The following is an 18,401-nucleotide window of genomic DNA, read 5'->3' on the forward strand; positions in this document are numbered from 1 at the left end:
GGAGTTCTGACAGGCCCAGCCTCAGAGGTGGCTGGGGACAATTTAACATTTATATGCATCCTGACTGTTGCCTAGCAACCAGGGGAAAAATCCAAGTTTACACCAAAACAGAACCTTTCTGGTCACAAATCGAAAGAAGGGGGTGGGAAACAAGCAGGGGAGGGGAGAAAAGTGATTTTTGAGTCATTGCAGATCAAGATAGAATGTGGGCTTTGCAGTCAATTAATTAGTAAAAATTTACTTTTCCCCCCCATGTACCCTTGGCAATATCACCGAGAGAGCAAAAACAGAAAGTATTTGCAGTCAGGTGAGTCAATATAGAGCTTAACCCACATCACTAAAAGGAAATCGTTTTAGCATTGGCCTCTGGAGGAAAGTTAGACCAAGTTAATCAAATAGCAAAAGATTAAACCCAAGTAATTAGCAAAATGATTTTAAAAAAAAAACTCAAATCTTTCGTATTACTGGGCCTGGGAGGCTCGGTGGTCTCTGGGCCTCCCTGCATCTCGGTTTCGGAGCTGATATTGGAAGTTGACATTGGAGGCCTTGCTTCTTTGTTCTTGCCTAACGGAGGGTTTCCAAGAATGGTGAGATTTTTGAGTGTGAGGAGAGCTGCCCTCATCTCTGCTCCCATTCCTGGTCTCAGGGATGTAGTGGGGGAAAGACACCAAGTGCAAGAAACCCTCCGTGACATACCATAACTTCCAGGTGCAGGAGCTGGGGCACTGATTAAACGTGATGCAGTGAGTAATTGACCAGTTTTGTTTTGAAGGCTTTGAAAAGAGTCGCTAATGGAAATGCAGTTACTAGCAGGAAACCTGTGGGGAGACAGACACCTGTTCCTTTCTTTTCAAGGCCTTCCTTGAAAAGCACACACTGCCCCCAGATTGCCCTTCTGAAACATCTCTTTCATCCCATCCTGCCTTTCCTAAAGGGCATTCGATGCCACCAGGGACCCAAGGAGGAGGACAATCTCTCCAGGGAACGTTCAATGCGTGCTTGGGCCCCAGGCAGCCTTCAGAGCTTCTGTTACCTCCGCTGTGCCCCACGCTCGCAGGGCTTCCCATCTGTGATTTGCCCCAAAGGTTCTAAACACAGCTTTTATTTTCCTGCTACCTGGTTTCTGCTTCTGCTGCTCCCCCTACCTGGAAGCCCATCCTCCTCTCTCACCAATGCCGATCCCTCTTTTATTGCTGAGGGTTCAGTTCAAGCGCTGTCTCCTGAACTATGTCTCCATGTCTCCATCTGTACCAATCACTTGGCATATTGGAGGTATTGCTTTGCACTACTTGTGTGTGTGTGCGTGTGTGTGTGTGTGTGTGTGTGTGTGTGTGTATCTGCCTCTATGTATTCGCTACAAGAATGCTGAGTAACAATATCCCCCTTGCTTACTGCATTATTGCAGAGGTTGGGATTATGGGGCTATGAGCCAAGGAATGCCAGTGGCCTCAGCCAACTGGAACAGGTGTCTCCAGAAGGAGTTCAGCTCTGCTGACACCTTTATTTTAGCTTCATAAAACCCATCTGAGACTTCTGACATCCAGAGCAGTAAGGTGATAAATTTGTTCATTTCTTATTTGCTCCTGCTCCAGGGGAGAATCCATTTCCTTGCCTTTTCCAGCTTCTAGATGGAGCCCACAGCACTTGGCTTGTGGCCCAGCCTCACTCCAGCCCCTGCTTCCATCCACACAGACTTCTCTGAGGCTGACCCCTCCAGCCCTTCCTAAAAAGACCCTTGGGGTGACTTGGGCCTATGCAGACTGTCCAGGATAGTCTCCTTATCTCAAGATTCCTGACTTAAGCACACCTGCAAAGTCCATTTTGCCCTATCAGGTAACTGATATTGTGATTTATGATAAATACCTATCTGGTCTTCATCCCCATTTCTGGCACAGAGCTTCTAAAACCTTTGGAACTCCCCAAGTGATAAGAGTGATAGAGTTGTCTTGATATTCTTAACAAACCCCTTCCAACCACACCTGAGTTTATGGGAATGAGGGGACTTTTGGAACTGCCCTGGGGACAGGAGCTAGTGGCCAGGAGACACAACCATGTGATTAAAGGATTGGAACTGACCTGCAGGGAGGAGAGAGGGACCAGAGGTCAAATCGATTGCTAGTGTCCAATGAGTTAATCAGTCATGCCTATGTAGTAAAGCCTCCATAAAAATCCCAAAAGGAGAGGGTTCGGAGAGCTTCTGGGCTGGTGAACATGTAGAGATTCGGGGAGAATGGAGCACTCAGAAAGCTTGGAAACTCCGTGTGCTTTCCCCAGTTTTTGCTCTACACATCTCATCCATTTGACTGTTCCTGAGTTACATCCTTTTTTAATAAACTGGTAATTCAGTAAGCAAAATGTTTCTCTGAGTTCTGTGAGCCGCTCTAGTAGCAAATTAATCAAACCTGAGGAGTGGGTTGTGGGATCCTCTGAACTATAGTGTGTTGGTCAGAAGCATGGGTGACAACCTAGTCATGCAATTGGCGTCTGAAGTTGGTGGGGGGAGACATAGAATCTTGTAGGACTGAGCCCTTAGCCTGTGGAATCTGACACTAAATCCAGATAGACAGCATCAGAATTGAGTTGAATTGTCGGACCCTCAGCTGATTTTGGAGAATTGCTTGGTGGTATAGGAAAAAAAGCACACACACCTCATAGTAACATAATTCACAGGTTCTAGGGCTCAGGATGTGAACATGTTTGGGGGCCATTCTTCAATCTAACATAGTCTGCCCTCTGGCCCTCAAAGATCATGTCCACCCCACATGCAAAATACATTTGGCTCAATTGACTTGCACTTTAAGGATTAATTCACTCTTTCGATAGAAATATATTGAGGGCCTACTATTGTGGGACCCCTGGAAGGTTAGCTTGACCTATCTTACTCCATTTTGTAAAGCCTAGCCTAACTGCCTCCATTTTGTGTCCTCCATCTTGAATAACTATGTCCCCTAGCCAACCGGACCGCCTCCATTTTGTTCTGTGACCTCCATCTTGAGTAAGAAGTTTCCCGCTCAAGCCACGCCCATTCCCACGGAAACCATGCCCAGCAACCTGTGCAACAAGACCCTGACCCTCCTCAGCCAATCAGCTAAGGTCACAATAAACCACCCCCCCTTGGAAAGCCCCTACCTGTTTTTCCAAAAGTATAAAAGCAAAAAGGAAACTTCATTCAGGGTCTCAGACTGAGTCCTGTGTTCTGACGGGCCACTGAGACCCTAGCTCGAGCCAGCAATAAAGACCTGTTTTGCTCTTGCATCTCGCGACTGGGCCTGGTGACTGCGGCTCCACACGGGGACTCAAGGAAACGGGGCACAACACTATGTGTCAAGCCCTTTTGTAGACACGAAGACCAACCAGTAGAGTCCACATTCCACTGGAAGGAGAAACACTGTAAAAAGGATTGGTTTAGTTTTGTTAAGGAGCACCTCAGATGGCGATAATTTTGGAGAAAAACAAAGCAGGTCAGAGTAACAGTGAGCTTCAGTGGGGTGGTCGGGGAGTGCTCCTCAACCGAGTGGCTGGAGAGGACTGAGGGGGTGAGAGAGCAAGCCACGCATGCGCAGGGATGGTTGGTCTTTAGAGGGATCTCTGCTGGATGGTGAGACACCCTCTTGCATACCCCTAGCAGTGCCTTCAATAAGTATTAGAGCAAAATTGGGCAGAAGCCCTGTTTCAGGGAGGTTTGCATTTTGTAGGAAGAGACATGTTTCCCATGGAGTGAATGAAACTTCACTGTGGGCCCCTCACTTGGAAAAAGCCCTTTCAGGGCCCCTTCTATTCTCTTTCTACATAAATGAGCTCCTGTGCACTTACGAGAGGTCATCCTTGTATGTTCCTTTTCTAAAATAGGCCTCCAAACTATAAGCTTCAGGCCCCATGAAGCCAGGATCTACGTGTGCTGGTGGGTGAGCCCAGCAATCATGCCCATGTGCATATTAGGGCAATTTGAGAGTGTTTGCTGGGTGAAAGGGTGGGACTCTGTGAAGGCAGCTCAGCTAGGATGTGGTCAGCAGACGTGTGTTCCTGCAGATGAGTTTTTGCATTGAAATCTAAAGGATTAGTTAGGCCCTCCAAAACCAGCACTCCAGGAAAACAAAACTAAATTAGGAAGATCCTCCCGTGCGCAGGAAAGTCTGGGTTGTTGGACCAAAAGGGAGAGAATGGGTGTATTTATCTTGAGAACAAGCCACTGAAGTTGTTGAAATGGTCTCTCCAGCGAAGTTGTAGAGATCTCTTGGGATAAGAATGTTGAAGTCCTCCAGCCAACGATAACCAAAAATAGACTGATTGTCCACAAAAATAGACTGATTGTTCATTAGCTTGCTCCAGGGAGAGGGCACCTTGGAGGACCTCTGGAGGGCCACAAAGATTGGGACCGGAGGGGGATTCATCTGGTATTAGGGCTTGTGCTTACAGATTTTAGGCAGGAACTGGGGTGGTAAAGACTAGCTCTCTATTGAATACAATCAGGTATTGGAGAACAAATTTCAAAACAGAATTTTGCCTGTTGCCAAATCAGAAAGAGACCCTTCTTTTCTTAGTGCATTTCCTATACCTGTAAATCTTTCTTATCTCTTTGATAGGTCAGCAAATCTTTTTTTGTGGGTGCTAGTCTTTTAATTATGGTAAACTAGGCATAACAGAAAATTTACTATTTAAAAGTTGTTGGATATACAATCCAGTGGCATTAAAGACATTTGCAATGTTGTGTAACCATTACCGCTATCTCTTCCCAGAGCATTTTTCATCACTCCAAATAGAAACTCAGCCCTGTGAAGCAATAATTCCCCATTCCCTCCCTCCTCCTGGCCCCTGGTAACCTTTAATCTACATTCTGTCTCTATAAATTTGTCTACTGTGGACATTTTGTGTAGATGGAATCATATAATATGTGACCTTTTGTATCTGGCTTATTTCACTTGGCATAATGTTCTCAAGTTTTACCCATGTTGTCCCATGTACCAGTGCTGCACTCCTTTTTCATGACTAACTAATAGTCCATTGCTCATATATACTGCATCTTGCAAATGTTTTTTTTCTTGCAAATTTTTTTTAAGGCTAAATAAGCCTTACAGGGGTATTACAAGGGATGTTTTTCTTACCAGCCTGGGAACCATCTCTTTGAAATTTAAACATCAATGAAGATAGTGTCCCTCTGTCCCTGTGACTGTGGGAGTTTGGCCAAAGCACATTGCGTTCCAAGCTGTAACCATCTGCTGGTCATCGAGATGAGAAGTTTTTTTATTCCTTGAGGTGAAGGCAATTAGCTAGCACAACGTGTACCCCAATTACCAGGAGGGCTTCAGATGAACCAAGAAAGATGTAGTCAGGTCCTCTTGCCTGTGAACAAGTTACCATTAGTCTTGAGAGCGGGTATGTAACACAGTGCTTGCCTGTATGTGAAAAGGGGGGGATTTCTTTCTGACTTTGTCAGTTCATTAGTAGATGACCAGTATGGTGGTGCCTTAAGGCTGGTTGAATGTAAAACTACTCTTTTGTAGAATCGTGAGGTTTTTCTACATTGGCAGGAAATTTAATTTTTTTTCCCCAACAGTATCTTGGTCATCTTTGATCAGAAGACAGGAAGAAAGAAGGAGAGCAGAATGTCTTTGATAAGAAAGAAAGAGTTATTCCTAAGAATGACTTGCTGACCATCTGTGCCACTGTGGGGTCCGCCTTCCAACTAATGGGTTGGAAATGTTTTTCAAGGTCTGAGTGTGTATCAGGACTGATTTTCATGTTCTCAGGGCCAGGGTGGAAAGCCAGGGAAACATTTGGGAGCCACAGTGGGGACAATGGATTGGGACAGTGGCTGAGGAAACCGGAAAAAAAGGAGACAGATTGGAGAAATATTAGCAATGATCTTTTAGAAAAGAAAATTGCTACCCCACCCATTGTCTCAAAAAGAAGAAACCGAGGCAGAGAGAACATAACCCCTGTTTGGGCATTTGAATATGGATAGTGTTTCCCACACACTTAAGATAAAATTCCAACCCTTTTCCAGGCCCTGTGGGATCTGACAGAGGTAAGTGTGTGCCGTGATTGACAGCATGGGATCTGGAGCCACCACCTGATTCCAGTTCAGAGCTGCCCACTTTAGCCCTTCCCCATTTCCTGGGGCTATCAAGAGCCCCAAAACACATTTGTTTTAAACTGCTAAGCTTTGGATTTATTTGTTAAGCAGCAATAGTAGTTGATATATGTGCATTGTTTCATTTCATACGAAGATCTATTGTTATCCCCATTTTATAGATGAGGTAACTGAGGTACAGGGTAGCTAATCTCATTGGGCATTTGGATATGGATGGTGAAGGGGAGAAAGGTGTCAAGGATGGCTACAAGTTCTGGTCTTGCAGGAATGGATGGCTGGGTGGCTTTTCTTAAGGCAGAAGCTATTGGAAGAGGACAAAGTGGAGGGATGTCCTCTGCAGGATAAATTGACTTTTCAGAGCCCAAAGGGAATTCAGGTAAGCAGTTGTTTAAGTGAATCTAGATCTCAGAGGTGCAGACTGGGCTTGAGAGAGAAATGTGGATGTTTAAAGTGAGTTTAGAAGATGGTCATTCAAGTTGTAGATGGGGTGAGAAAGTGAAAGACAGGGCCTATGGCTGAGCCTGAGGTACAGTTCATGCACCATTTCTTTGGATGAGACAGAAAGGACACTGAAAAGGGGCAGCCCTGGAGGGGAACCCAGGAAGAGGGTGGGGCCACAGAAGCCACGGTAAGAAGGTAACAGTGTCTGCCACTGTGGCTGGGGGTGGGGGTGGGGGCTGGGGGAGGGTGGACGCAAGAACGTGCTCAGGAAACTTCACTGAATTTAGAGGCATGAAGGTCCAGACTCTATCCCAGACCTGCCAGACTCCAGGGGTAACTTTAAACCTTTCTGTTTTAATGACTGTAGAAGAACCAGCAGCAACTGTATGTCTTCCCCACCCCCTGGGCCATTCCTATGTTGAAGCCCTAACCTCCAGGACCTCAGAATGTGACTGTATTTGGAGACAGGGCCTTTTCAAGAGGTCATTAAGTTAAAACAAGGTCATTTGGGTGGCACCTAGTTCAATACTGTCCTTTCAAGAGGACATTTTGTTGTGCCCCGTTTCCTTGAGTCCCCCGTGTGGAGCCGCAGTCACCAGGCTCAGTCACAAGATGCAAGAGCAAAACAGGTCTTTATTGCTGGCTCGAGCTAGGGTCTCAGTGGCCCGTCAGAACACAGGACTCAGTCTGAGACCCTGAATAAAGTTCCCTTCTTGCTTTTATACTTTTGGAAAAACAGGTAGGGGCTTTCCAAGGGGGGGTGGTTTATTGTGACCTTAGCTGATTGGCTGAGGAGGGTCAGGGTCTTGTTGCACAGGTTACTGGGCATGGTTTCCGTGGGAATGGGCGTGGCTTGAGCGGGAAACTTCTTACTCAAGATGGAGGACACAGAACAAAATGGAGGCGGTCCGGTTGGCTAGGGGTCATGTAGGGGACATAGTTATTCAAGATAGAGGACACAAAATGGAGGCAGGGAGTCATAGTTATTCAAGATGGAGGACACAAAATGGAGGCAGGGGGTCATAGTTATTCAAGATGGAGGACACAAAATGGAGGCAGGGGGTCATAGTTATTCAAGATGGAGGACACAAAATGGAGGCAGGGGGTCATAGTTATTCAAGATGGAGGACACAAAATGGGGGGGTCATATTAACCTCCCAGGGGTCCCACAGTTTGAACACAGACACATGCACAGAAGACTGTGTGAACACAAGGAGATGACAGCCACAAGCCAAGGACAGAGGTCTCAGAGGAAACCACCCTTGCCCACACCTCGATCTTGGACTTCTAGCCTCTAGGACCATGAAAAATTATTCTGTTGTTTAAGCCACTCAGTCTGTGGCAGCCATAACAAACTAATGCAAGCAGTAACACACTTTTTTTTTTTTCTTTTCTTCACTTTTTTTTTTAATTGAAGGGTAGTTGACAACAGCATTGCATTACATTAGTTTCAGGTGTACAACACAGCGACTCAACATTTATATACATGATATTTCTAGGTACCAGGTATCACCATACCAAGTTGTTACAATATTTTGACTATATTCCTTATGCTATACATTACATCCCGGTTACTTATTTATTTTACAATTGGAAGTGTGTTTATATATATATAGTGAGGGCATCTCTCATATTTATTGATCAAATAGTTGTTAACCACAACAAATCTCTGTATAGGGGGGTCAATACTCAATGCACAATCATTAATCCACCCCAAGCCCAATTTTCGTCAGTCTCCAATCTTCTGATGCATAACGAACAAATTCTTACATGGAGTACAATTTCTTACATAGTGAATAAGTTACATGGTGAACAGTACAAGGGCAGTCATCACAGAAGCTTTCGGTTTTGTTAATGCATTATGAACTATACACAGTCAGTTCAAGTATGAATATTCATTTGATTTTTAAACCTGATTTATATGTGGATACCACATTTCTGTATTATTATTTTTAATAAAATGCTGAAGTGGTAGGTAGATACAAGATAAAGGTAGAAAACAGAGTTTAGTGTTGTAAGAGAGCAAATGTAGATGATCAGGTGTGTGCCTGTAGACTATGTGTTAATCCGCGCTAGACGAGGGCAATAAAACATCCACGTATGCAGAAGATTTCTCTCAGAACATGAGGGGGGAGGTTCTAAGCCTCACCTCTGCTGCTCCCCATTTTCTCACCAGATGGCCCCCTGCGACTGTGCCTGTCTTAGGTTGTTCCTCCCTTGAGGAATCTTACCCGTCTCTGGCTAACCAGTCATCTTCCGGGGCCATACAGGGAAATGTTAAGTTGGTAAGTGAGAGAGAAGCCTTATCGTTTGAAAAGGTTAGCTTTTTACTTCTTTGCATATTTATGCCCTGTGGCTTCTATGCCCAGCATTTGTCTTGAGGTGTCTTTACCACTTGGAAGAATTATGATACTCGGTAAATTCGACATGTGGCACGAGTTCTATTTAAAGGTCGTGATTAGGTAGGAAGAAGAAAAGCTACAGAAGTAGCAGGCAGAAGAAAACCTGGGAAGATTGATTATTTCTTTGACATATCTTCTTGTACAGTAACTTCAGCATGGATAGGTTTTAAACGACTAATTAAATTGTGCACACACATTAACATAATAGGAATATAGTTACCTAACCAAAGCATACCTGTAATTACCAGCCATCTCCAGTGAAACCAAGAAAACCAGTTAGGCACCTTAGGCATTTGTGAAAACTTATCTATGATATGGTGGATATTGTCCGACTGAACTTGAACAGTCTGAGAGAATTCAGATAAACTAGAACACCCCATTCCTGGGGACTGTTCATATCCCATATGTTCTTTTAACGATAATTAGTCTGTGGTTGTAAGATTTTGGAGTGCTACAATTTGCACTTCTCCTAATTCTTGGTTGAGTTCCAACAGTATAGATCCAGTCCAATTTTTGTTTTACTGCATGCACAGGCCAGCTTAGATATCTCCTTCATCTTTCCCATGGCAAGTCCAGGAACTGGTGGGATGAGTGCATCTACACCTGTGACGGTGTGTGGATCTTTGTTGAAGTTTTTTTTTTTTTTTTTTTTTTTATCATCTTCTGTCATGAGTCTTCCCGAGAGTGCTGATGTTGGAAGTTCTTTTTCATATCGTATCATAGTTCATTTTCGGGGTAGCCAAATTAGGCTTTGATCCTCTGTATAAACACAAACAGACCCTTTGCCTACACTTTTATATGTCCTTTATATCATTGTGTAGAACTCATTAGAGGTCACCACATAGGAACTGCATTTTTTTTTTTAATCATTAATCTACACTTACATGACGAATACTTTGTTTACTAGGCTCTCCCCTATACCAGGTCCCCCCTATATACTCCTTTACAGTCACTGTCCATCAGTGTAGCAACCTGTTGTAGAATCACTACTTGTCTTCTCTGTGTTGTACAGCCCTCCCCTTTCTCCCACCCCGCTATGGATGCTAATCTTAATACCCCCCTACTTCTCCCCCCCTTATCCCTCCCTACCCACCCATCCTCCCCAGTCCCTTTCCCTTTGGTACCTGTTAGTCCATTCTTGTGTTCTGTGATTCTGCTGCTGTTTTGTTCCTTCAGTTTTTCCTTTGTTCTTATATTCCACAGATGAGTGAAATCATTTGGTATTTCTCTTTCTCTGCTTGGCTTGTTTCACTGAGCAAAATACCCTCCAGCTCCATCCATGTTGCTGCAAATGGTTGGATTTGCCCTTTTCTTATGGCTGAGTAGTATTCCATTGTGTATATGTACCACATCTTCTTTATCCATTCATCTATCGATGGACATTTAGGTTGCTTCCAATTCTTGGCTATTGTAAATAGTGCTGCGATAAACATAGGGGTGCACTGATCTTTCTCATACTTGATTGCTGCATTCTTAGGGTAAATTCCTAGGAGTGCAATTCCTGGGTCAAATGGTAAGTCTGTTTTGAGCATTTTGATGTACCTCCATACTGCTTTCCACAATGGTTGAACAAGTTTACATTCCCACCAGCAGTGTAGGAGGGTTCCCCTTTCTCCACAGCCTCGCCAACATTTGTTGTTGTTTGTCTTTTGGATGGCAGCCATCCTTACTGGTGTGAGGTGATACCTCATTGTAGTTTTAATTTGCATTTCTCTGATAATTAGCGATGTGGAGCATCTTTTCATGTGTCTGTTGGCCATCTGTATTTCTTTTTTGGAGAACCGTCTGTTCAGTTCCTTTGCCCATTTTTTAATTGGGTTATTTGTTTTTTGTTTGTTGAGGCGTGTGAGCTCTTTATATATTCTGGACGTCAAGCCTTTATCGGTTGAAGCAGTAACACACTTTTAAACAAATTTATTAAGGTGAAATTCACATACATAAAATTAAATGTTTTAAAGCGAACTATTTAGTGGTAACTAGTACATTCACGATGTTGGACAACCACCTCTATCTAGTTCCTAAACATCAACATCTCCATTGATCTTTACTACAACTATCTCAGGGCAACCTGATTTCCACGGTGTCTGGGAGAGGGCACTTTCTTGAGTCACCATGTACTGACAACAGATCGTTCTACACCAGCACATCCCCCTTGCCCCGTCCTGGACTTTGAGGCCCTGGGAAGCAAGGACACCGTCTCACTTATTTCTGTATCCCCAGGGCACATGGCATAGGGCCTGGCACTGAACTGAACTGGGTTAGAAAAAAAGGCACAGGCACAAAAAGGATGCCTACCACATGTGAGTGGTAACTCCTGCTTAGAGGGTTCAAACCCAGGTGCCACCACTTTTTCTGCCTGTGGCTTTGAATCAGTTATTTCCACATTTAGAAGCCTTGTTTTCCTTATCTGTAGAATGGGTATACAATTCTGGTACCTATTATGCAAGGAGTCCTTGAAGAATGTATATAAAGTGCCCAGCACCCACTCAATATTAAGTTTGCTGCTATTGTAACAAAATGGCTCATGGCATAGTCAAGGAGAAGTCAAGTGGATCTGGATTAGAATCTAAGACAAGAGACAAGTCCTTTTATCCTCCCTGAACCTCAGGTCCCCCATCTGTAACTTGGGGAGAATAATAGTTCATAGGACCTTCAAAGGTCCGATAAATTCAGGCATAGGAAGCGTTCTGCATACACAGGAAAAATGGATGCTCCTCTTCCTGTCGGTTCCCGGTTTAGAGGGCCACAGTACAGTTACCATCCAAAAGGCATTTTCTTCCCCTGGCCTCGGAGCTAATCCTTTGCTAGCAGCCCGGACCGAGGGGGTGTGGCTACGGGCGTAGGCGGGGCGAGTCTTTGCGCCCGTCCCTCTAGGGGTGGGCGGGGCGGGGCGAAGCGGGGTATCCCGGCGCGCGCGCGAGAGCGACTGCCACAGGTACGCGGGCAAGATGGCGGCGGCGGCGGCGGTGGCGGCGATGGACAGCGCGATGGAGGTGGTGCCGGCGCTGGCGGAAGAGGCCGCGTCCGAGGCGCCGGGCCTCAGCTGCCTCGTCAGCCTGCCGGGCGAGGTGCTGGAGTACATCCTGTGCAGCGGCTCGCTGACGGCCGCCGACATCGGCCGCATTTCCAGCACCTGCCGGCGGCTGCGCGAGCTGTGCCAGAGCAGCGGGAAGGTGTGGAAGGAGCAGTTCCGGGTGAGGTGAGCCAGGCGCCCGGCCGCCCGCGCCCCCGTTCTGAGCCCCCGGGCCGGATCCGGCCGGCCTCCGCCTCCGGCCGCGTGCGCGGACCTCAGCCCCGCATCCCACTCCCGGACCGATAGACAAAGGCCTCCAGGCCGCCGGCGCCCCGGCCCCTCGGGTCCGCGCCGCGCCGACCCGCCGGTGCCCGAATTGAGCATCTGGAAGCGTCCAGCATTCGGTAGTATCGCCGCTAATCCATTCTGCGCGCCTCTTTTGTGCCCGACTCTGTGGTAAAATGTTTACGCGGATCCGGCGGCAGGGAGCCTCACAGCCCTTTGAGGGAGCGGGCGCAGCATCCCCGGTTGTTGGCCGAGAGCGCCGATTTCGGTGTGGGACCCGGGATAAAAATAATCTGGCCCTGGCATTCTCGCCGTGTGACCTTGCGGGTAGCGAGCTTCCTTTTTTGAGCCTCATTCACCGACTTTAAACGGTTGTAATTAGATCTGCCTTTTACGGTGGTTATTAAATGAGATAGTGTGTAGGGAACATTTACACAGTGCCCGGTTCTTAAGAGGCGCGCAGTATATAGTAACTGTCATTGTCATCACTATTGTTGTTACAACTGTCCCCATTTTATAGATGGGGAGTGGAGGCACAGCATTCCTGCTGCTACGCCAAGGTCACGCTGTGAGCGAGTGCGTGGCGTGCCGGGTGGAGATTCAAACTCGGTCCATCGCCAGGGCCCCTCTTAGCACTAAACCGTACCGCTTTCCCTGTTTTTTTCCAAAGCTGCCTTTGAGCCTCTGCGAAGCTGAGGGCGTGTTTCTCTCCTTGTAGGTGGCCTTCCCTTATGAAACACTACAGCCCCACCGACTACGTCAATTGGTTGGAAGAATATAAAGTTCGGCAAAAAGCTGGGTTAGAAGCCCGGAAGATTGTAGCCTCATTCTCAAAGAGGTTCTTTTCAGAGCACGTAAGGATCTGTTGATGTAGTTGTTTTGCCTTGATAGTGGTGTGTGTGTCTGGGTCTGTAGGCATTAGCTCACCCCAGATCTTTTTGATATCTCCCTTTTCAATGCCCTCACAATCCCTTACTCACTTAGATGGCTGCAAAAGTCATTGTGTCCTTTTCCTCCTCTACGACAACATGAAGCCATTTGTCCCTGCCAGCTTTACTTTTCTAAAGCCAGAGAGAATGAGGGTGGACGGGGAGGGAGGGACCTGCATGCAGCACAATGTGGAGAGAATCCAGATCAGCATTATTTCTCTTCAAGTGAGTTAAATGTATTTTTCTTTTTGCAACCTCCACATGATTTGGGAGCTCATCAGTGATTGAACACTACAGATTTCACCCAGCTGTTTTCCTAGAAGGGTTGCCCCAAATTAGTAAGATTTGCAGGTTCCAGTTAGTCGTGTGCTTTTTTTAAGATAACAGAGGATTTAAAAAGCTGTCTCTAAATGAGAATGATTACTCCCTCAGTGAAATTATTTTGCATTCATTATCCCTGAAAAGTTTTGTATCTTATTTAAATCTAGATATTGTTGAAATGCATGGGTCTTGGGGGGTTTGTTTTTGTTCTTCCCTTTCCGCTAAGTGCCACAGCAGTTTCTGTTACCAGGTCCTGATTCTTAATTTTCTGTAACTCTGGAAAATAGTCCAGACTAATATTTTTAATTTTTTTCTGATTGGGAGTCTAGAAGTAGAGCCAGTCTGATTTATTTTATTATCTTGGTTTACTGAACATTAATTCCTGTTTTCTAATTTTCATTATTATTACTCAATGGAGTTCATGTATTTGAAATTTTTCAAGGCTTCTCACATTTTGGAAGGGAAAATGTGGACATTGGACAAATCTGACCTTATTCTCTTATGGAGAATAAAATTAGGTATTCCCTAGTGTAATTCATTTCTATAAATAAATGTTTGTTAATGTTAGAATGGACATTTACCCTCTCCTCTGGATAAGCTGTGCCGTAACTAAAAGTATTTGTAAACACAGTTTTTAAATACGGGCATAAATGTGTTTGTACACACATGTATTTGAGGGCTGGGTGTGTGCGATGCACTTGGTCATGGGCTACTTACCTTGCAGCCTCTACAGTTAGTCCACCTGGTTTTGTGTGCAGTTTCAACAACCCGAGCCTTTGTCTAATAATGATGAATTGTGTTTTTTCCTTAGCTCCCTCTTTCCCTGTACCACCAATTAGAAGTATGTCAAGGATTTTGAACATAGCAGGAGTACCCTTAAAATTGATCTGTGGGTGGGTGATTACTTGGGCCCAGGACCCTTGTAGTCCCTGTGTTCTCTGCATGCACCCAGGTTGACGCACAATTTCCTGGCTACTTAGAAAAGAAAAGTGAGAGAATAGAATTTTAAACTGAGAATACCTTAAAGCTCATTGGTACCATCTCAATTTAGAGAGGAGAAAACATGCCCAGTGGGTTAAGTGACTTGCCCAGAGCACTAGACTCCTCTCTCTAGCCTTCTCTTCCTAGTTGAGTACATTAACTGCATGAAATACTTATCGTGAATTATAAGATTTTTTTTTCTAATCTTTGGGGCTCTTTTTCTTCACATTAGAGCTCTGAGTTACCAGTTGCAGAAATTCCAGTCTATGAAAATGTAATTAATATACAACTCTCAATAAGACCTGAACAAATTTTTGTTACTCTGCATGTACTTTCCGCTCATGGTGGGTGGTGCAAGGTAGTGTGTAGGATAGCTGTAACTACTTCTGTGAAAATGAGCATCTTTGTTTGCATTGCAGATTTGTGTGTGAAAGTGACAACGACATTACACCTCATTACTGAGGCCTGTTTGTGTGTGTCTTCTTCATAGGTCCCTTGTAATGGTTTTAGCGACATTGAGAATCTTGAGGGACCAGAAATATTTTTTGAGGACGAACTGGTGTGTATCCTAAATATGGAAGGAAGGTAAGTCTTGGTTTTAGCAGGAAATTTTTTTTCTTATTCGTCTTACTAATAACCCTAGAATTAACTGCCACAATTTATATGAGGCTGAACTCTACGACATGTGTTCCCAAATATTTCACGTGTTGGCAGTGATTATTTTTGAAAAATTCTATGTGACAAATTAAAATCATTTATATTACTGTAATGTAATAAACACTAAAATTACAGTATTTACACATTTAAAATTTTTGACTTTTTAAAAAGTGCTTGGGCATGTCCTAATTTCATTGATAATTTTTTGTAATTTCTGAATTTTGGTAAATAGTCCTACATACATGAACATTATAGATACTTGGTTGAGCCTTTCTTTTCTCTCTCCTGATCAAGAAGAATTCATTCTCTTTCTTTCTTAAAAATTGTTATGCCTTATATTTTCTGCTGTGAAAGTTAATTTCCACTTTACCTGAAAGATGATATGCTTCCAGCATAACTTACCTATGAAAAATATTTTCTGCTCTAAAAGTTCTGGAAACTTCACTAGTGATGGAAGATAAAGACAAGCTAGTTTAGCATCTTCCTTAAGAGAGTTATTGTGGAGTATCTCACAGACAAGGCGAAAGATACTTTTCTTGTTTTTAAGGGGGTTCAGGAGACAGAAATATCTGTCAGTGGAACAACCGTAGAGGAGAGGTAAGATGTGTCACTATTCTAGGCCTTGGATGAGTTCAGATGCAGAGGTCATTTTTCCGTTTCTATTTTGGTTTATCTATAAATGAATTGAAGTGTGATCTAACAGTCAGTATTGTGCAGTTACAAAAATAAAAGCTGACCTGTCTTTTTTACTTACATACACATGTAATTTTAAATACATGAGTGTACAACATACCAAGTTTATTGTTTTAATTTTGATGTTTAAGGCAGACTTTGTTTTCTTTTTCTTTATGCTATTCCTCCCTTCCTCCCCATTCTATCCATTTGTATTGGCCTTCTTGCCGTCACCCCTGTAATGAGAATTTAAGTTATATTTTCCATGCTAATTTACACCGATATATATGGGGATGGAGGCGATCATTATTGCACAAAATTGTGATCATACAATAGATCTTCAATAGGTGTTCTATATCATCTGATAAAAAGTTAAATGGCCATTCACTTACTAATGGCCATTTACTGTTTTATAGAATATACCATAATTTTTTTAACCGTCCCCCTATTAATGGGTAACTACTTTCCTTTCCATTTGGTGTTACTGTGAAGGGAGATGTTTCCAGTGGTTTCATTTCTAAGTAATAGATTCCTGGCAATGAGTTTCCTAGGTCAGACTGACTATAGACTGATAAACATAAAGGAAGTGATGTCATATTCTTTAATGGGAAGATAGACCATCACAGAAATGTCGCTTCTGCTAAAGTTAATACATAAACTTAGTGCCATTCAAATTAAGAACCAAAAAGAGTTTTAGGACAGGAGAGGATTTTTGTTTTTTCAATTGGATAATATTGTGAAATATATACAGTAGAAGTAACTCACAAAAAGAGCCAGAAGAAACAATTTTTGCATAGTAATAGTAGGAAACTTGCATCACTAGACAATAGAACACATTATAAAACTATAATCAAAACAAGAATTGTTTAAGTAAAAGTAGATAGCTATATCAGTAGCATAAGATAATTGAGAAACATGTCCCAGCATAAAAAATAATTTGGTATATTTAAACTCGGAAAAAATTGGCTTATTTAATGAATAGTATTGGACATAACTGAATATCTGTCTGTAAGAAAGGAAAACTTGCATCATATACAAAAATTAAATTCCAAGAGATTAAACAACCTAAAATTAAAAATTGCCACAATGAAAATCATTTAAGAGGAAACTTCATGTACAATCCTCCTTAACCAAGACTGTTAATACCGAAGCAATAAAAGAAAGTAGACAAATTATTTTGGGGAAAAAAAAAAAACTTTATGACCAAATAAACCATAAAGCCAGTAGAATTCTTAAATTTCTAAGAAAACATTGAAAAATGTACAAAAGATAGGAAGATGACATTCACAGAATTCACAGAAGAGCAAATCCAAGTGGTTGGCAATCCTGTAAAAGGACCTTTAAATTCACTCTTCAAAGAAATGTTAAATTACAATGAAATGCTGCTTTTTTATTTACCAGATTGGTAAAAAAGACTGATACGCACATATTATTAATATTAAAGAATACTATTATAGTCTTTTTGGAAATAAATGCCATAGATAAGCTACCCCTTGGCCTGAGACAGGCATTTTGAGCCTAAAACAGGGTTGTTTTTAAATGATAGAGAATACTCTCACATTTATAAGTATTTTGGGATGCTGGTTTTCATAAAGGACCATATTTGTATTCTTTCCTGGCTAATGCTTATGTGGCTGTGGAAAGCATAGGAAGGAAGGAAGATAGTCTATAAATGCTAAGGCACCAGTCCCTGGATATTTGAAAACAGCATTTATGATGTTTTGTGTGATCTTTAAAAAGAGTAAATCCTGCAGTAAAAATTTGAAGCAACATATTAAAAAGGCATACAGGCTACCTGAGAAAATTTACTCAAAATAACTACTAAGACATATTTCAGTAAAACTTTTGGATTTAAATACAGAAAAGTTCTTTTGGCACCCAAATGAAAAAAATAATCACTTTGTAAGGAAAAGAAAATTAGAATATTATCAGACTTTTTAAGAGCAATACTCTACACCAGAGGGAAAAAGAGTAACATATTTAAGACACTCAAGGATTGAAAATATCAGCCAAGGATTTTTATATCCAGCCAAAATGACTTGCAAGTATAAAGGCTGTGGACAAACTTAATCAACTTGTAAGAACCCTCAGACTTTTGAGCCCTTTCTGAGAAATGTGCTAGAAAATGAGCTTCAAACAACCAAAATAACCGTAGAGACACTGACGTAAGGACTGATGGTGAGCATTCGATATGTATTTACTTGAAGAATTAAATCCAAATGACAGTTAATGGGATAAAATGTATGTAATGGTATATAAGCCCTGGCAATGTACATACAGTACACTTTAAAAAAACAGAGAATGGGGGGAGCATGTAAACAGAACGTTTAGCTGTTTTCAGTAATCATCAAGGTGATGAAAATGTGGTCTTACTATTCTGGGGCTCTGTGTGTGTAAGAGAGAGACTGGCAGAGGTTGAACAAAACAAATGAGTAGTTAGGTGATACTATTAATCTCTGGGATTCCGGAGAAGTGGGATTCTCCCGGAAGAAAAAAGATAAAAAATATAAAATGGAAAAAAATTTAAATGATTGAGTTCTGAATTTGATTGAGAAGTTTCAGTATGAACTCATGAAATATCTTGTATTTAAATATATGCAGGGTGTGTG

The 18,401-nt window shown here is 42.8% G+C and overlaps 1 protein-coding gene across 4 annotated transcripts in view; it reads left to right on the plus strand.

Annotated features, from left to right (window-relative positions):
- The first annotated feature begins 11,853 nt into the window (after positions 1-11,853).
- Positions 11,854-18,401, plus strand: part of FBXO21 (F-box protein 21) — a 36,731-nt gene continuing 30,183 nt past the window's right edge. For 3 of the 4 annotated variants that reach the window (XM_036929528.2, XM_036929530.2, XM_057492036.1), the window contains exons 1-3: positions 11,854-12,133; positions 12,951-13,086; positions 14,954-15,048. In XM_036929528.2, coding sequence (XP_036785423.1) covers positions 11,883-12,133; positions 12,951-13,086; positions 14,954-15,048 — 482 coding nt within the window. In that variant the 5' untranslated portion in view covers positions 11,854-11,882. The remainder of the gene's footprint in view (positions 12,134-12,950; positions 13,087-14,953; positions 15,049-18,401) is intronic. The other variant, XM_036929529.2, reaches the window with a different exon arrangement.

This window comes from Manis pentadactyla, chromosome 14 (genome assembly GCF_030020395.1).
Source record: "Manis pentadactyla isolate mManPen7 chromosome 14, mManPen7.hap1, whole genome shotgun sequence".
Classification (NCBI taxonomy): Eukaryota; Metazoa; Chordata; class Mammalia; order Pholidota; family Manidae; genus Manis; species Manis pentadactyla.